This window comes from Pomacea canaliculata, linkage group LG6 (assembly GCF_003073045.1).
Source record: "Pomacea canaliculata isolate SZHN2017 linkage group LG6, ASM307304v1, whole genome shotgun sequence".
Taxonomy (NCBI): Eukaryota; Metazoa; Mollusca; class Gastropoda; order Architaenioglossa; family Ampullariidae; genus Pomacea; species Pomacea canaliculata.
The window spans coordinates 15,042,502-15,062,616 of record NC_037595.1 but is presented as its reverse complement, the minus strand read 5'-3'; the positions used below and the strand labels follow the sequence as shown (position 1 = coordinate 15,062,616).

The 20,115-nt window shown below is 38.8% G+C and overlaps 1 protein-coding gene across 1 annotated transcript in view; it reads left to right on the top strand.

The window, feature by feature from the left end:
* Nucleotides 1–20,115, top strand: part of LOC112566108 (TBC1 domain family member 15-like) — a 44,734-nt gene that overhangs the window by 18,890 nt on the left and 5,729 nt on the right. The window contains 7 exon segments of the mRNA XM_025242075.1: nucleotides 862–990; nucleotides 4,790–4,893; nucleotides 6,316–6,410; nucleotides 8,261–8,377; nucleotides 14,000–14,100; nucleotides 17,467–17,566; nucleotides 19,350–19,447. Coding sequence (XP_025097860.1) covers nucleotides 862–990; nucleotides 4,790–4,893; nucleotides 6,316–6,410; nucleotides 8,261–8,377; nucleotides 14,000–14,100; nucleotides 17,467–17,566; nucleotides 19,350–19,447 — 744 coding nt within the window.

Sequence of the window (20,115 nt, the reverse complement as noted above, 5' to 3'; positions counted from 1 at the left end):
CCCAGTGGAGTGGTAGTGGCTAATAGTGAAGAATGATGCCATATCAGGAAATAAGAAGAAAGAGATCTGTACCTACATCTTCAGTTACTTTGAGATCAGTGATTAAACTGTATTCTGCTGTACATCAGATTTATAGAAAGAAAAACTATGAACTGACAAAAATGATTTAGCTTTTAAATCTGCAATAATCATTGAAGAAGCATTAAAGACAATGTTTGGACAACTGTACAAAGAATAATAATGGGAACTTATAACGCACAGCATCATGACCAAGATAGATCGCACTCTCTGCACAGACCAGTCATGATAAATGAAAGATGATAGAAATTGGACACTGGACAACATAAAGATTAAGCACAAGAGTAGAACGTAATAAGATAAGTCGTTACATGATGAAATTTATCCTGGAAAAGGTCTAGAATTTATTTCTCTGATATTAGTATGGAGCATGTTTTTACCAGTATCTTACAAAAGGAGGGTTACTTTTACATTTTTTATGGCTCAGAAGTCAAAGGCTTCCAGAGGTCATGAAAAGATCTAAATAAATACCTATTTAATGTGCAACTTCTTAGTATGAACAGAGATGTTAAAAATGAAATTGCTGTGGATGCCAAGTGATAAAATCTGTTTTATACTGTACATAAAGAAACATCTAATATGCCTGCAAAAGTGCAGTTTGTGCATGTACATATCCATACACATGAATTCTTACATTAGCTCACTTTCGCTACACTCTCTCTTTTGTCACTTCTATGAAAAACGAGACCAGAGCACATGAAGTAGAAGGGGTTTTTGTGAAGTTAGATTTGTCAGATCATGTTAATTGACTGTAGTTGTAAAGTGGTTTTCAATTATTTGCAGACCAAACTGCCACCACGCCCACAAATTCAAAGGGGAGAGCCACTAGATGCACAGCAGTGGGCATCACATTTTGATTCCGAAGGTTGTATGACAGGAGTAGAGGAATTGAAGGAAATTATCTTTAGAGGTGTAAGTACTTTTCTACAACAGAAACATTTCTCAAAATCCTGATCATACAGATTGTAAACAATTTTTTTTTTTATGTTTTGGTCAAATTTTAAGTTTGAAACAAAGACTGTTTTCAATCTGTTTTAATCCTGGCAAGAAAATTGAGCAGTACAGTTACTGGAAAGAATCACTGGTGGGAGTTGATGCTAAAAGGATGCTAAAGTATGAAGCCCATAAATCCAAAGGCTGGAGAAGTCTCTTTTTTCCATTGTCTGCTCTGAATCTTGTTGATGATAAAGGTTCCGTGTTTGCTGCATTATATGCTTGCTTCTACAAAGTGTTTCAGCTGAAAGTAGGCATATATTTCTTTATTGCATTTAAATAAACTGCTACAGTCAAATAGTGCCTAAATACATCTACAGAGTTAGAAAATGTATAAATTTTCATTATTTTTAATTTAAAGCACTCTGAAAATATTTCAGTTTTTAAGAAAGTTATGCTTACCCTAATTGCATCCTTTCTTGTACTTTTATGCAAGAAGATAAATGAACAAGTTTTAAACACACGCTATCATATAAGGTTAGATAAAATGATTGCTCCTACCTCCATTTCATCCTAACATACACCCTCTTGCCCATGCAGTTTTTCGTCTGTAGATTTTGTCAAAAACATGCCTGATGTCCTGCCTGACATTTATATGTTCTGCCTAACAAACATTCCAACAATACATTTATTTTTCCTCAGTGTAGCAACATTTCTTTTTCCTGATTGTAGATTTAACTACAATAACAAGATCTCTTGGTTTAATGACAAATATAGGGCTGTGCAGCATATTTGAAAGAATGCTTAATTACTTGCATTCATCTGCCTCATGTAGAAAAACTTCTTTTATTTTGTTGTGTTTCTTTGTTTTCTTTTTTTTGTTTTGTTTTTGTTTACATTATGGTATCATCTGTTTGCTGACACTTATTTCTTGTATGGTTTACTGTCGGTTTGTTTGTAGCCTTTTTTTTTCAGTTGTTTAACAGGGCTTATATTCATGAAACACATTTGCCCAACCCAGGTAGGCTAACAGGCTGGGTGGATCTTCTGTTCAGAGAGAGCTAAATTCCCATATTCATAGGGTAGGTCTCTCCACATTGTTTTACTAGCTGGGAGCCCTTTCTGACTACTTCCTCCTTTGCTACCTGCAGACACTGAAGAAGCTGCAAGTAAACTCTGGTATTTTGCAGGCTTTTTTTATCACTTTTGTAGGTATGCACAGACATACTCCATGGTCTGCAGTTGCAGAGGTCTGAATGTCAGGAGTAAGAATGTCTTGGAGTGTGAAGTCAATGCAAGGAATGAAACAGGAGCAGCTTAGTATAGTGTATGAATAAGAAGTCAGGAAAATTATCATGGATAAGAGCTGTGTATTATCTCTGTTCTTAGTCTGATGACCATTTGTTAACTACCCCACTGACCAGAACAACTGCATAGGGTCACTGGATTTTTAGTTACTGTGCTGCAAAACAGTGGCAATCTCAAGACCCATATCAGCAACCTACCCACCTTCAAATTCTTTAAATCTGCACAAAAAATATATCCCAGCCTGCAAAACCAGTGGGGCCCACTACTAACCCACTAGTTTTGCAGGCTGGGATCTGTTCCTTGAATATGAGCCCAAGTGTTTGCTGAACTGTGCCCAGTGTATGCAAAGTTATCTTAATTTGAATAGAAATGCCATAAGGCAAAATGCACTCATAAAGTGCACTCACAAGAGAAGGAATGTAAACAAGCTTCTGAGAAAATTAGGTCAGCTGACAGGAAGGATGGGTACATTTATAGCAGTAAGCGTGCAGAAAATGAAAATTTATTAAAAAGGAAAACAAAAACAGAGTATACAATAACCAATCATATGCAGACTTCCTCAGTTCTTCAATAAACTAGCAAGAATTTTGGAAGACTAAAGAAATGGATATTGGATAGTGCAAAAATGTAGACATTGAACAGCAATATGTTCATTTTAAATCAGGCTTGAAAATGATCAAGAATTAAGAACCACCCATTCATTATAACAATGCACATCCACAGAAGAGGATTGACTTTGATAATTTAGATTACCTGTTAATTAAAAAAAAAAAAGTTTTTTTTAAAGAAATTGTAAAGCCCAGATAGCATAATTGCATACAATTTTGGTGCCTTTATTAAATTTTTGTAAAATATTTCATAACATGATTTAAAAAAGAAATCTACATATAACAGTGGACTGAATCTATTATCCAGCATATTTGTAAGAAAAAACTTTGCCACCCAAGCAACAGTCATGTTGAAAGTAATAGAGAACCACTTCAGCACCACCACAGAAGGACAGGCTGGCTTCAGAACAGGTAGAAGCACGGTTGAGCAGATTTTTTTTCTGTCACATTCTTATAGAGCATCACCTGCAGCATCAGCTGGACCTCTGTCTCAACTTCATAGACTTAAAAAGGTTTTTGGCAGGATCTGGCATGAGGGGTTATGGCATCTGATGCGAAAATTCAACATTAAAGAGGGCCTTGTCATCAAAGCACTCAATGACAGTTATCTTACACAAGACAGTAGGTGTCATCAAGGTTGCCCCATATTTCCTTTACTGTTCAACATCTTTCTGGAGAATGTTAGAAAGAAATTGTCTGTGACCATCACACTTCCATTTTCATTTGTGGAAGGTCAATATGCAACCTACACTTTGCAGATGATCGATCTGATATCAGACACCAACAGCAAAATGCAAGACCTTACCAACAGACTTTGCAGACATCTTAGATTTGCCATCTGGTACTAACAAGCTGCAAGATCTTGCTAGCAGACTGACAGTTCAAACACATGGAATAGAGACCATGATAAGAGCAAAGTCATGGTCATTAGCTATGGCAAGCAGAGATCTACATGAATGGCATATGGCTTAAAGAGGTAAGCAGCTTTAAGTACTCGGGAGCCTCCATTTCCAAGGATGACAGCTCCACATCAGGATAGCAACAACAATAAGGGTTAGGTTGGACAGAGTCTGGTTCAGCCATAGCATTAGGTGTACTAGTAGTAATATTAGGTTTGTAGTAAACGAAGTACAATCTGTACAAGTCCCTCATAGTACCGAGCCTACTTTACTTATGTGACACCGATACAGAGAGGAAAATCCAGGCATGGAAGAACAAGTGCCCAGGGAGGCTGCTCCAATTCTTGGACAGAGAACATAAAACCAATGACTTTATACAAAGCATGGTTGCCACACTCATAGGACACCAGGAACCTTTGCTTCCAAGCGACTACCTGGTCTGGTTTAGCTATGTGACCTAGCACGACACCTTGTCAAAGACTGTCCTTCAAGATACGTTGGAGGTTGGTTGATGCTACAGGGGCTAGAAGAACTGGGCTACAAATGTCTAAGACTGGACTGGTCATCCTGTGCATGACCTGCTTGCTACCACCCAAAAGAGGCAAAAGTGGTCAGCTGTCACATCTCTCCATGTGCTTCTCCCAAAGACAGGTACCAGTCAAGGGAGGAATGACTGATTTGTAAGAATGACCATACGGACCAGGGGTATCTCTAACCAAAATAGCTTTGGACATTCAGATAAATCAGGGTTTTTTTTTTTTAATAGGCAAAGATTTATAGACAGACACTGACAAGTATCAATGACAAGAGCTCCTGAAGAACTTTCCTACCATGAAATGTCCTTTTATCACATGTAGATGGATAAGTAAGGAAGGTTATCTACTGACATGATTTGTGATTGATTTTATGTGGAAACTCTATATATGCTTTCCTTAATAGTGTATTATCTTTTTATTTATACAGGGTGTAGATCCTTCCATCCGCAGTGAGGTCTGGAAATTCCTACTGGGGTATTACACATGGGATTCCACTTTAAAAAAGCGGCAAGAAGAAAGAAAAAGAAAAGTGTATGTAGCAGCACAACACACCTTTACAATTTTTAACTAGTCTGGAGCGGGACAATAATCTTTATAACGGCGGGTGGAATCTGACTAAAGCAAATTAGCCTGCCTTTCATCCCCTCTGCCCCACCCGCCTCCTCCGAAATTCTAGTTTTAATTTCAAGGTTAAAGACTTTGGCAATGATCCCACGTTGCATCCTGCTAAGCTTTTCACCTCAATTTTAAATGAAATCGCCTCTGAGACGATTCCTGTACGAAGGCATTGTAATAGCCATCCATGTATCCCTTGATTTACAGAGGAGTGTAGGGTGGCCCAGCGCAGCGGAAGAAGGCCAAGCGCCTTGCCTGCCGCCAACCCACTCCTGAAAATGTGATAAGTTTTAAATGTAGTAGAGCTCATGCTCGTTATATTTTTAAACAGGCAAGAAAACGTGCGTGACAGAGGTTTGTGTCCTCACTGTCCTCCCTCACCACTTCCCAAGCGGTGTGGGCGGCCATGAGACAGATAAAGGGAAGGTTTCAGGCTGGCTCAATAGGCCATCTGCAGGTTGGAGATTCTGTTCTCACAGAGGCACGAGAGGTTGCTAATTCCTTGGCATCCACCATCTGTCACAACTCCTCCTCTTCGCACTACTCTCCAGATTTCCAGCGCTTGAAATCTGTTCAGGAAACTTCTCAGATTTTTATCTCAAGCACCATCAGCATTTTCTGCCAGCACTGGACGTACTGTTGCACATACGTACTACTGGGGTTATCACACCTGAAAACTGCCTATGCAAGATGAACCCACATACCCTGAGCATGTCATGCAACTCTGCCTCTTCACAGACACAGAGTTTTGGCTGCAGGCAACCACACTGAAATATAAAATCTAGGACACAAAAGAAAACTTGGAGAAAACATCCTACTTCATAATCACAGAAAATCTTGGTCTGATAGGCATGATCCTTGGAACACGAAAGAAACGAACACGAATAATCTTCTTTTGCAGGAAAAGTTATGGAGACTGATGAGGTTGATATGGCATAATATGAAAATGCTAAACAAAAAGGAAGAGTTTTAAGAGATGTGAGAGACTGCCCATGAATTTACAGCAAAATTACTTACCAACACCAATGTAAAGGACAGGGCATATTTTTATAATTAACACCTATAATATTTGTATGGGCTTCTTGTAAACTGGTAATATAGCTTTTATTTCATTAATTTTAAGAATCATTCTGTTTGTATTGATGCTTTACACATGATTGACCTTTTTCTTTATAAGCTGTCTGATTATTGTAATATTTCATAATTATTTCAATGCACCATTAAAACTACTTGTTTAGATGAAAATAATTTTCAGTGTTCATGCACATGCACACAAAAACTCTTTACAGATAGGAAATGTGCATTGCTAATTGCTGACACATTGTTAATACATTATAGGGATGACTACTTCCGCATGAAACTGCAGTGGAAAACCATCAGTCTTGAGCAGGAGAGACGATTTAGCTTGTTACGTGAACGAAAAGGTTTAATTGGTAAGCATACTGCTCATTAAACTGCTTCTCTTCCCTTCTTTCAACAGAATTGTATCATAAAGACTGCAACCGCTTTTGGCTCTACTTTTATATCATTTGCAGGTTTTGGCAGACAGAGCCATTGATTACTTATTGGAATTTAAGACTGGCAAGGTTGCGTTCCCCTCCACGTACCTTATCTGGTTGATCTCTGGCTAGCTGGCTTGATTCATCTTTGTCAGGAAACATCTTGTCAATATTTTGTTTGTTGTTTGGCTCCTGATGAATCATAGCCCATCATACTTGCACATTCCTTCATTTCGCCTGGACTTCTACATGAGAATTCGGTGTAGCCTATGTCATTCAGGTGGTTGGGTCTGGGTCGATCATGGCCTTAGGTTCTAGCTCTATCTAGAACAAGCATATTTTTCTTTGGCCTTATGTGACTGTATTGTAAGTATCTCTTATAGTACTGCTCAGCTGCATCACCTTTTTGGAGTCTTGGTTAGGAATAAGAGGAATGATGTCACTTAACACCATGACATGTCAAAAACAAACCATGTACTTTAAGCTTTTAGGAGCCATGGAACCAGATTTTTAGATAAGATGAGATTCATTCACTTGCGACAAAATTTATGACACATTTCTAGTGAAGAGATGGATCCTGACAGATGTCTTTCTGGACTGTCACACTACAATTCAGGACTTCCAGACTTTTATTCATTTACAACTATCAAGTGTCCACAGTGCTACACAAAAAGCCTCTGAGGTCCTGCAAAAATGGGATGGGAAACAGTTCATTGACTGGCCAGTAAGTCTCACACACTGATCACTAAATTCCTCAGAGGTTGTCTGCTGCTTTTCAACCCGACTAGTGACATATTAGATATCACAGCAGAATTATCTTTTTTGATGTCACAGCAGTTATTGTTAATTTGAAATAAAGAGGTTCAGACTTTTCCCACCAGCTCATGCTTCCTAATATTCTGCCTTCCAAAGCCACCCAAATTTCCAACATTTGGATACATGAAAGTAAAGATCTTACTCTTCATCCCCTCCCCTCTTCACTATTACTGTGGCTAGAGCCAGTTCCTGTATATCAACAGAACACTGTTTCAGATGCATCTGGACAGATCATGTTACAGCTGATTACATGACTGCTATTCACTGTCAACTGTAATGGATGATGTGATTTCATCCCAAAGAGTGTCCAAAATGGAAGGAAGAGTCTGCAGATTAGTGCATCCATGCAGAGACTGGCCCGTCTTTTTGCTGAGGCGCACCAATGCATTTTGCAGGCTCGACAGGTATTGCCCTGTGACAGGAGCTTCATCTATTTTTTTTGCTGTGGTTGAACAAAGGCCTTCCATCACAGAGTCATATCAAAGATGAAATGGGTCTCTCCTAAGTTTATTTGCTCACTACCGTACTCTTTGGAGATCACCTCTTTCTCAGCTGTTCCGTCCACTTCTCTGGCTAACCTTTTACCGTGCTTCCCTGGATTACCATTTCTTCCCCGTCTACTCAAAGATTTAGCTTATCCTTCGATCTCAAGTTTCCAGATTTGACCTTGTTATTTTTTTTTTAAGTTAATAGTAGATTTTTACTCTTGCTCTGATTTTTTAATAGTTAATTAGTGAATTATATTATCCTTTTGTTAACATCTTTTTTTTGGTAGTCACTTCAACATTAATAACATTTTATTATTGTTTGATTTTTAAGCAACAGCTGTGCTGCTTTTGGTATTTTTAAAACTGTTATAGCCTAATTGCTGATGCTGTGAAAAGTATCATACATTAAGAATTTATACAAATGCATATGTCAAAACTGTTCATGATTAATTTGTTATGTGTATTTGTGTATTCTTCCAGATAAGGATGTGGCACGAACAGATAGAACACAGAAATTTTTCTCTGGAGATCGCAATCAGAATCTTCAGGTGCTCTATGATATACTTATGACATACTGCATGTACAATTTTGATCTTGGTAAGTGTTTCTGTGTGTGTATTTTCTACTTGATTCGAGCAGCTCAAGCTAGCCTATTGATTGTAAATGTCATCAAAAGAAAACATAAATTAAATTATCCTGAAATTTCCCAGTTTTTGTGGTATCTGTCTTTGAAGTCACACAACTCATTTTATGTTATACTATATATGGTCATACTTACCATATTTCCTTAAAATAAAGTGGTTCTGAGATGTTCAGCTGATTCAGGGTCTTTTTAGATTTTCTCCCTTTGACTAAATATTTTGGTAGAGGTTCGGATTTTCTTTTTTAAATTTGGAAACCAAGTATGTTTTTCTGATTGTGGAGATTTTTGGTCATGATGTATCAGTTACCACTTTCACTAAGAATTTGTAAATAAAGGAAATACACACAAAATTAACTTTTAAATTTAATTTTTATAGCTTTTAAAATATTTCATCATCGTGCACTCATCAGTTGTTTATATTTTAAAATTTAGTGTCTTGTGCCCAACTTTTTGGTTGTCTACCATTCTCAGCAATGTACTGATAAGGTCCATTCACTCCTGGGTGTTGTCTGCCTTTTGTCTGATTGCACCTTTTTTGCAAGATTATCTTTGCAAGTCCTGATGGCATTGAGATGAGCCCATACTGCAATAAAACTTCCCTATTAAGACTTCCTAAAATCTATAAAAATCAGGTTGTAACTGAAAGGGATCATAGTAGGGAGATTAAGCAGACTACCTTCATTCGGAACCATGACTTCTAACACCTATAAATTTTTTAAAAAGTCGTCATAGAGCACAAACTGTTAGGTTGGTTTAGGGAATTAGTTATAATAGAGATGGCATTTATGTGATGAAATATGTCTGAAAAATTTTTGGGTTGTAAATAAGAGTGGGGCCTAAAAGGGAAGGTCTTAATGAGGAGGTTTTGCTGTACTTCAGTCCTTTCATTGTGCGTTGAAGATCTTTATAGAGCCAAGTTATTTTCAGAATTTTTTTTCTCGTTATTCTTCAATGGTAATGTGGTCTGCATCATGATCTGAGATTATATACCAGAATTCCCAAACCATCTATATCTCATCCACCCTCTCCCCTGTTCTTACAGTCAACATATGACATTGTAACAAATGAGGTAGGAAGGATGGGCCTAACTCTCCTGAGGGGAAAAGGGTCACTTCCACTGGCTTGCTTCACCCGACTTTCGCCCTCTCACACCCACTCGCCCGCTTCTTCACACGTCCACATGTGTACACACTAGTAATCACCTACATGCACAAACACAACCATCATCACTGTTACACAGTAAACAAATTATAATCACAAAAATTTAGAAAAAATGAGGTTGAATACTATAAAACACACTCTGGAAATACCAATAAATGACCCAACATCAGGTCAGTGAAATTGAAACAAAACAAAAAAAAAACATTTTCCTCCCAGCCCGGTACACTTCGTCCTCTCATGACCTACAGTTCAGTCTCAGAACTTGGTAAATCCCCGGGACACGAACTGTTCTTTACTCTGGAACTGGGAGCACCACTCGGCTATCTTGCCATAGGTTACTTGGAGATGAGCAGTGGATAAGCCGGCTACAAAGCACAACTGACATTAAACACCACAACACCATAAACATCACTGCTGGACTACTCTTGTCAGAGGTTTTCTTGCTGCTGCTCCACAACAGTTGCCCCCCTGCAGTGGATGGCAGCAATGATTCCAAACAGCAGCAATGATTTGTCAGCTGTCCTCTGAAGTTGACCACTACTGGACCTGTGGCATGGTGGGATCTACCAGCTGCTGCCTTGCACTTTTTGCTGCCGGAACACAGTTGGCTCTTTTGCTTGTTGCTTGGGAGGACCAGCCTCTTACTTGCACACACTCTCTCCTCTATACAACCAGACCGCAAGTGCCAGCAGGTAATGATATACATTCTAAACGGAAAGGGCCTCCCTTTCTCAGACTGCGGCTGGAAATCACCCAGAGAGCGACATCTCTGCTGGTACACGAGAGAAAAAGCCATGACTAAACTTCTATCCTAAACTATATACTCATCTAAACATGAAACCAAATCCACCCAGCCCTGACGCTATCAATTTAACACTAACAAAACTACAGCCTACCGCACTATACTCCTAAACTGCTGCATCTTACACCACCACCACCCCCCACCCCCCGACCCTGGGCCTCGATCGCCTTCATCAATCAAGGTGACCTGTCAAGTTGTAAAAACAGACAGAAAGGCTTTCCTTTACTGTCTGCTTTCACTGACTGCTGCCCACCTATAATTACCTACCCGACCTCGACCCTATTCTGGCTTTGAACCAGGCTGGTTCATGACAGACATGTTCAGTTTAAACACTAGTTTGTGTACTTCCCTGACCAGCATTGTTTTCTCTTGTGCCTCCATTTAATCTATCATATTTTAAAATGATCAGAATGTAATTTCCTCCAACTTTCTGCCTTTGCCATGATATAGCCTTAGTTGCTGGCATGGCATAAAACACCAAAAAACAAACAAACCAACTTTCTGCCCACTGCAACTATGGAATCATGTAACTGCCAGTTCAACAAGTTTTTTTTTTTGGTCATCCTCTATTTGACAGGAAGTTGTTAGCTGCACACTAAAGCAGCCAGTGACAATTGTCAGAGCTTGTACAGAATTTTGAAAGTCTAAAAAAGATTTGGAAAGATAGGGAACAACAAGTCCTGCAAAATTTTGCTCCTGCACACAACGTGCTACATGGTCTCATCATTCAATCCATGCACATAAACATTCCCCAGCAAGTAGAGCAGTGTGTTGGATTCTTTGGATGTCTTAATTTTTCCCCAGCAGTGAAATACTTGAAGTACTAAGTCAATTCTGTACGGTTCTGAGGTGTGGGGTCTGTGTGCTGACAATATTATTGAGAGTCTATTTATTTGCAATGAAACATTTATTGAACATGACGACAAGAACTCCAAATGGAATGATTTACAGCAAATGTCATAGATACACATTGTTTGTAAATGCTTATGTGAGATTTATACTGGCTGAAAGTTGTAAATTTGCCCTCCTAGTAGACTTCCAAAAAAAGTGTTAAATATTCACTGTAATAACCAGGTAACTTGGGTTAACAACATTATGGTAGCACTTTATTTAGTATGGGTTTGGATTTGTTTGGGAATGTCAGGGGTTGGACAATGTTAAGTAGTTCTTAAGATAATTCAATAGGAGACTTAAAGACTGTTTTGAGCAAAACTGGCATAGCAAAATATCTAGTAGTAATTGATTTTCATTCTACAGCTTATCAAAGTCTTCTTTAGTGCTAAATACTTAATTGACATTAAACATATTGCTATTAGAAATTCATTAATAAAGTTTAGGCTAGGAGTTAAACTGCCACAAGAAGCGTTGGTTTCTCGAAAGGTAAAGTCTTGGGCCTTTTTGTACACTTGGTTCATATCTATCAGTGTGTAGCCGAGTGGTGGGGTTTTGGCTAACGACAACAACCGTCCAGCACTCAAATAAAAGCAGGAACCATCAGCAGGTGCGACCCTTTAATGTACGGGCTAGAACAATTGCCACGCCTGCGCCACACGTGGATGCTCCTTCCCCGATCCGCTGTTTTTCCTCCTCTGGCCTTTTTCTTAACGTCCTCCTTTTTGTCGTCACGTTATTTTGACGTCACCTTATGTCATTTGAACGTCACAAATAACATCCGGCCCTCTACAACTGTATGAAGGTACTTAAAACTGGCAGCCCTCTGTACCTGCTGTCCTTTGATTTGGATTGGTGAGGAGAGAGGGTTGCTGCCATCTCTTCCATCGTGTGCTCTCCCAAAGGCCATCTCTTTTGTTTTCTTAACATTCAGCTCCAGGAAGCTGCGGTCAGACCAGCCTTCCAGTTCCCCCACGCAGGCCAGGTACTGTGACAGGGACTGCTCGTCTTTGAGGCAGGCCACCAGGGCCATGTCATCTGCATACTTAACAAGTTTGAGAATAACACTGTTAATAGTGATCTCATTTGTGTATACAGAGAATAGGATAGGGGAAAGCACACATCCCTGAGGGGTACCTGTGTTGAGGATCTGCTCGTCTGAGAAAATCATTCCATCCATTGACAGATTTACCCTTTCAGACAAGCCGGACCCTACAGTACCTGTTGGTGGAACTCTGAGACCCACCCTCTGTGGTCGGTACTTCAGGAATGATTGTATCCACATAACTAATCTGGTGTTGACATCCACATAGCATGAAGAACTATTGAAACATTTTGTAGTCATAATTTTTTTCTCAACTGAAAACTAAAATATAATCTAGGACTTCTTCCAGCCTTGAAAAATAAAGTGTAAGCAACAATACAATATTGAACCAATAGCCTTGTACTAAATTCAAAAAGTGCAGACCTCAGACAAGGGTACAACAGTCATGTAGGAACATTTTTTTTTAGCTTAACAAAGTATGTCCCCACAACACACATTTTACTACCTTCATGTTGTCACTTTGTGTGTATTTGACTAACAGTTAAAAAATAAATCATCAAAGACAAAAGTCTGTAAAACCATTTCTCTTTGGAGCTTTTTTTGAAAATCATCATCACATGCACATAAATCAGTAATGCATTTTTTTGTATTGCCAGGGGACATTGAGTTAAAAATAGGTTTGGAAAACGTGAAACAGGGTTTTGAAAATGTCTGATGAAGGCCTGGAATTTTGTTTAATCACACCTGTACAAACCCTAAGCTATATCATGATTATTTTTTTGCTAGCTTCATAGTTTTTAGTTTTTATTAATGTGGTTATGTCACTCCATTGCTTTTAAATTGTGCAACCTGAACTCATGTTGCCAAAATTTTTACTAAAATTAGAAAACAAGACTTCCAATGTTCTGAAAATGGATGCATGGTTCATTATTGCTCTACATAGCTTTCAGATATGAAAATAAATATAGCTGTAACTAATGCATCTGACACTTTAAAAAATACATTTTGTTTAGCAGTAAAATATTGAACACAAGTCTCTCTTTTTATTGTTTCGAAACCTTGTAAAAGAAAGTAAGTGTATAGATTAACAAGTGAGGGGATTTATGATTTGGGGCTTGTGATTCCCCATAACACAGGCTGTAACCTGGTGTATTTTGCATCATGGTTTTTTTCTGGGCTTTTTTTTAAGTACACCATTTTTTTATAAGTTTTTTAATATATTGTACTTAAATGTCTACTACGGTGCAATTTGTTTTTCTGATGACTGCAGAGCTCAGCATAAGACATCAAATCTGGGTGAATATCTATCCCTCCACTCCTGCTTCTTCCCTGATTTGTGGAAATAGTACCTTGTTCTGAACTCAACCCAGTGGTTGAAAAGATAGTTTTTTCTTGCATTAGGCTTTTAACTATATTAATTGTACCTACAGGTCCTTTATTCTGTTAGGCATGTAAATTCAGAATCTCAAACTCACGACAGCTTCACAGAAGGTGCATATAAAACTACTTGATAGACTTCCTAAACCACATTATCAGTTAAAGAATTACACTGAAAAAAATCTTTATACGATCTGATGGCAGTATTTCTCCTTTGCCTGTGATTTCAAGTAATATCACCTTTGTATGACTTGATGTCACACAGATTGCTTTTGATAATCTGTGATCATTTTTTCACAGGCTATGTCCAAGGAATGAGTGATTTATTATCACCAGTGCTGGTAGTAATGGAAAACGAAGTTGATGCCTTCTGGTGTTTTGCTGGACTCATGGAACGCATGGTTAGTTCTTTTGTATTTTACACAACATTCAGTTTGTGTGTGTGTGTGTGAGACCCTTCATCACAAAATGAGTCTTAATCCACACCAGTTTGATAGCAGAGACTTGAATGGTGATTATGGTCAATTTTGTGTAGTTTCACTTTTCTGTGAAAATGTGATCTTTAGTCGTTAGACTGAGTGAAAAACATTAATGATCTTAAAATGCATTTTAATTAAGGCACCCCGCAGTGATCATTTTCAGTTGCTGCAGGAATATTATGAAAATGGACACAATGCACTATTCTGGTACCATATCCCTGTTAGAATCCTATCATACCTTGCCAGAGAGGCTGGAATCTGTATTTTCAGTCTCTGCCATGACTGATTAAAATATTAATCATAATATTTATCTGCAGATGTTAAGGAGTAAACAAATCTGCTTGTTGAGCCCGACTTTACCCATTGAGAGAATCTGATACCGAATTGGCTTTGGTAAAAAGAAACACTCTGAGCAAATGGCTGATGTGGAGGAATCTCACTGTTTCTGCCAGTCTTTGTTAACTCTTCAAAAGTGCCACATTAAGCAACAGAGTGGCAAAAAACTATGAGCTTAATTCTGATCAATCTTTGACTCTTCCACATTCAGAACACTTAAAACTCAGCAGATTCTTTACAAAATCATAGTGAAAAGTGTTGGAATGTTTGATAGTAGTAGAGAGCTATTGCAGGAGTAGGCATCCCGTATAGCAGGGGTCTGAAACTCGCGGCCCCCACCTCAATATTAAAGTTTCATTTTAGTGCGGCCCGAGTTTGATACTGTTATATCTTCTCCTCTCTCGCTCCTTAGTCTACAACTTCCAGTTTTTGTCAACTGTCCTCTGGATGGTCCGGGCGGGTGGCCATAAATCTTGACCAGTGACACGTGGCCCGCCGGCTTCAAGCGGACGGCCGTGGGAAAAGTTAGGTGTCTGCCAGTTTCCCTGAATCGGTCAACTTCAAAGGGAGGACTGGAGACACGCCACGCGGAGGGAGAAACATCTTGGCTTCTGCATGAGAAAAATCCTCACTTTTCAAACTGCGCGCTGGCGAAAGGAGGTCCGTCTCGAGGAAACGTAAAGTTGTATGTGGTGAAGATACGCCGTTTGTGTTGGTAGTTCAAAGTGGTGAAGTGTGATTTGCCACAGAACTGTGAGTGACTATTGGAGTATGTGTGTTGTAATGAGGTGTGCGGAACGAAAGTCAGTTTAAGTTTGCCATTGCGCAGCAGTGAGCCCGCAAAGACCTTTACGCACAGCCCCAAACTTGTCTTTTTCAAAGCCTGCAGTTAAGAGAAAGGTTGGTGATGAGCACAGAGAAAGTTGCAGTGCACAAAGAATACAATTTGAAATGTCATTACACAACTAGACATGCTGAGGAGTATGCAAAATACCAGGGAGATGAGAGAGTCAACCGGGTTGCTAATCTTAAAACATATCTACTGAGGCAACAAAATTTCTTTAAGAAAGCAACCAAAGAGAATGACGCAGCAGTCGAAGCTAGCTACGTGGTTAGTGAGATGCATGATTGCTAAAGCAGGAAAGCCATTCAAAGAAGGTGAATTTTTAAAAATGTGCATATTACAGGCTGCAAGTATTGTCTGTCCAGAAAAGAAAGGTCAGTTTAGCAACATCAGCCTTTCTACCAACACCGTAGCAGAGCGCATTTCTGACCTGTCAAGTGACATTTATGATCAACTGTGAGAAAGCAAAATGTTTCAGTGTATACTCAGTCGCTCTTGATGAGACCACAGACATCACCGACACTGCCCAACTCGCAGTCTTTGTCCGCGGTGTTGATGACACTTTTGAAGTCATAGAGGAGTTGCTCACAGTGATTCCAATGCATGGCCAGACCACCGCTCAGGAGATATTTCACCAGCTGTGTGATGACATTGAGAATGCCGGTTTGCCTTGGAGGAGGTTTGTTGGAATAACAACTGATGGAGGGCCATCAATGACAGGGAGGAAAAATGGACTGGTGGCACTTGTTCAAAAAAAAAAACTGGAAGAGGACGGTGTGGAGGAGGCCATTGCTCTGCACTGCATCATTCATCAGCAGGCCCTTTGCAGCAAATGCCTGAAGTTTGGCAATGTGATGTCTTTCATTGTGAAATGTATAAACCAAATCAGATCCAGGGGCTTAAAGCACAGAAGGTTTCGTGCTTTTTTAGAGGAAATGGAGTCAGAATATGGGGATGTGCTCTACTTCACCGAGGTACGTTGGCTCAGCAGGGGAAACATATTGAAGAGATTTTTTTAGTTGAGAGCCGAAGTGAAAGCCTTCATGGAGAAAGATGGGGTTGCTGTTCCTGTGCTAAGTGATCCAAAATGGCTCATGGACTTAGCTTTTTTGGTTGATATGACACATGAGCTTAACGTACTGAACAAGAAGCTACAAGGTCAGGGGCAACTTGTCAGTGCTGCCTATGACAACGTGAGAGCATTCTCTACAAAACTTATGTTATGGAAAGCCCAGCTTTCTCAGACAAACCTTTGCCATTCCCCAGCATGCAAGGGACTCATGAATGCAGGCACACCGTTCAGTGGTGAAGAGTATGTGGATGTCATTATGAAGCTACAGGAGGAATTCGATCACAGATTTGCAGACTTCAAGACGCACAGAACCACATTTCAAATTTGTGTGGACCCCTTCTCCTTTGATGTGCAAGATGCTCCTTCAATAAGTCCAAGTACAGATCCAGACTTACTGATGAGCATCAAGCCGTACTGAGGGTCTCAACTTGCTTCCTCCCTTAAGCCAAATGTGGCTTGGCTATGCGAGAGTAAGCGCTGCCAGATCTCTAGCAGCAAGAAGTAGGCAGAAGAAGCCATGTTCAAAACAGTTTATGTTCAATGTTCCATTCATGTTCAGAAAGTTAAAGAAATGCTAATACAGACATTTGAATCTGAATAATAATAATTACATTTCTCTGGTCAGCAACTATATTTTCTTCAGTCTTCTATATCTGCTGTATTATTATTATATTTTCATTTTCAATTTATTTATTTATTACTGATTGATTTATTTTTTCTTATGAATTTGTTAATTTATTTTTATTTTTTAACACAAAAATAAGATGAAAAAATAAGACAGTTGATAACATTGGAATTTTTTTTGTAAGAGCTTTTCTTGTGGAAAACCTGATGCGGCCCAGCCTCATCCACTCTGCCTCCAGTGGCCCCCGGGTAGATTGAGTTTGAGACCCCTGCCGTATAGCATTGGCTTGATAAAGTTAATTATGAAGGATTTCATTTTTATTGACCACTGTTACCCAGAAAAACCATCGATTTCTTGAGTCGATAGATACATGTTTATAAATAGGAAAGCGTTTTGTTTTTTTATATGCAGTGTCACAACTTTGAGATGGATCAGGGTGGTATGAAATCCCAACTGGCAGATCTTCACAAATTAATGCAAGTTTTTGATCCAGAGCTTTGTACCTATTTGGGTAAGTATGACCATAAAGGTTTAGTAGAAATATTGCAGCAAGTTTTTACAAAAGTTTAATAAAAAAAAAGACCACTTAAAAGGTTTCCATTAAATATTTATTTAAAATCAGACTGACTTTTCTGCAAAAATAGTCATAGGCAGGGAGCGATGAACGCAATAAATCTCTGCCAATAGCAATACAGTGATACCTCGGTTCTCGAACGCCTTGACTTTCGACCAAATCGGTATTCGACCAGGAAATTCGAGAAAGTTTTGTCTTGGAATCCGAACAAATATTTGGAACTCGAACATCCGAACGTCCGAGATGAGCCGAGTTGAGCCGAATGGCGTTCATTCGGCCCAGCGCGCCTTGCTTGCGTCATCAGTGTGAGTGCAGAGAGAGAGAGTCACGTTTTTGTGGAGAGAGTCATGAAATGTGTGCAAAATGGGCAGAAATCACAAATTTTGTTGAACAGCATCACCCTGATAAAGTGGTAGCAAATAGAGCAGTTAACATTTTTAATGACAATGTTATGTCCACTTTCCGCAAAATTTTGCAAAGGAGAAAAAAACAGCAAGCAATTGACAAATTCTTCCGTAAAGAAATCAGACAAGCAACTGCAGAGCAAGATTCTGATTCTCCTCAGCAAAAGATACAGAGAACAGAAACACCCGAAGAGCAGTTACCCTCTGTTTTTATTGAAGAGGACTCCCCTTCAAAACAATAACCATCCCCCTTCCCTCCTCCCTCCACATTCATTCCCTCCTGCCATAAAGTTTGGTACAGGTACAGTAAATGAAACACAATTTACTGTACTGTACTGTACATTTTATTTTTTTTTGTTTTAATAAATACACTTTTATTTCTTATTTCTTGTTGAGACTCATGTTTTTCTACATATTATATACAAATTAGGCCAGTAAATAGGCATTTTCTGGGGCTTGGAACGAATTAATCCAGTTTCCATTATTTCCTATGGGTTTCATTGCTTTCGGTTCTCGAACAATTTGGTTCTCGACCGTCCTCCCGGAACGAATTATGTTCGAGAACCGAGGTATCACTGTACATGAAAACACCAGTAGCAAGGTCAGCAAAATAGTATTAAAAGACAAGAATAATTTTTTAAAAAAATTTTAAACTGCTATAGTGAATCCATTTTAAAAGAAAGGTGACCTTAATTAAAATAGCTTTAAAAATGATCATTTCTGGTATTTTTTCAAAAATACTGAAAGAGATTATCTTCTGTAACCAGCTTCTAGTGTATTTGAGTTTCTTTCATCAATCTGCACTTTCTTCTTAACTAAAGTACTGGTTAAGATAGTGAGGGTTTCCTCATGAAGTCTCCACTAGCTGCCTAGGGCTGTGGTGCTACTCGAGAACTCCAACCTGGTACTTTTAAGAGCTCGAGAATGAAGATTTAAGTTTCTATGTTCTGATAGTTTTGGGTTTTTTGATTTTTTGTGGCCTTTTGGACCATAACCTTTTTTACACTTTACTCATTTTTTAAACGCTATTTTTGTTTCTTGTGTTGGTTTTTATTGATAAAGATTGTGTGGTTATATAACTTGAGAAACTTGCCCTTAAACTCTTTAAAATAAGTTTATGTCACGTGATATAGCCTTGGTTGCTAGCACAGCATAAAACACAACCAACCAACCAACCTAGTGGTACACATACCACTGGTCAAGAACTAGACTACATAACCTTTGTGCACTTGCACACACACCATTCATTCTTTTATTCATTCTATAGTAAGTGTGAAAATATGCCATGACCGTAGCTTTTTTCCTGTACTTTGCAGAAAGTCATGATTCTGGAAACTTTTATTTTTGCTTTCGTTGGATCCTCATACATTTTAAACGAGAATTCCACTTTCAAGAGATCCACAGACTTTGGGAGGTAAGGAATGCTTTTATTTGTCCGATGTCCATGTTCATACTGTTTGGAGAGATCATATATAGAATATCTGTCCTGCAGATAAATGCTGTCAGCCTATTTAAGATCCTGCTTGGTGAGACACAGATTCTACAAGATAGAAACAATATAAATATATTTTATAAATGTTAGTGCCTACAATACAACCATTTATTTATTATCTAAATTTTAAGTTGGCAGTTTGTGCCTGTAATCAGAAAGTCCTGCAAAATCTAACTACTGCAGGCAAATAACATGCTACGTCACATTGTGTACATTCTATCTATGCTGACTCACAATAAGCATGTAAAAAATGTCCAGCAGCTTATTTTAAATACTGCATAGTCTTGAAGTACTAAGCCATACATGATGGAACCCGAAAATTATGAGTTCAGAAACCCATATACCAGATGTAAAGATTAAGTTGAGAGCAGTAGGGTCAGAATAACTGATGACCTGACCCAAGTGGCAAGCAGCATGCTTACAAAGAGCCCTTAATAAGGATAAGATGGCCATTTATAAACATGGGAAATTACATGTAGATGTCAGGTGTTTTCCACAACTACCACACAATGTCTGCAGTACTGGTGAAGAGGAAGGCAAGGCCTGCGTAAATGGGCAGTGCCTTAGCCAACCGACTCCATATCCATGTT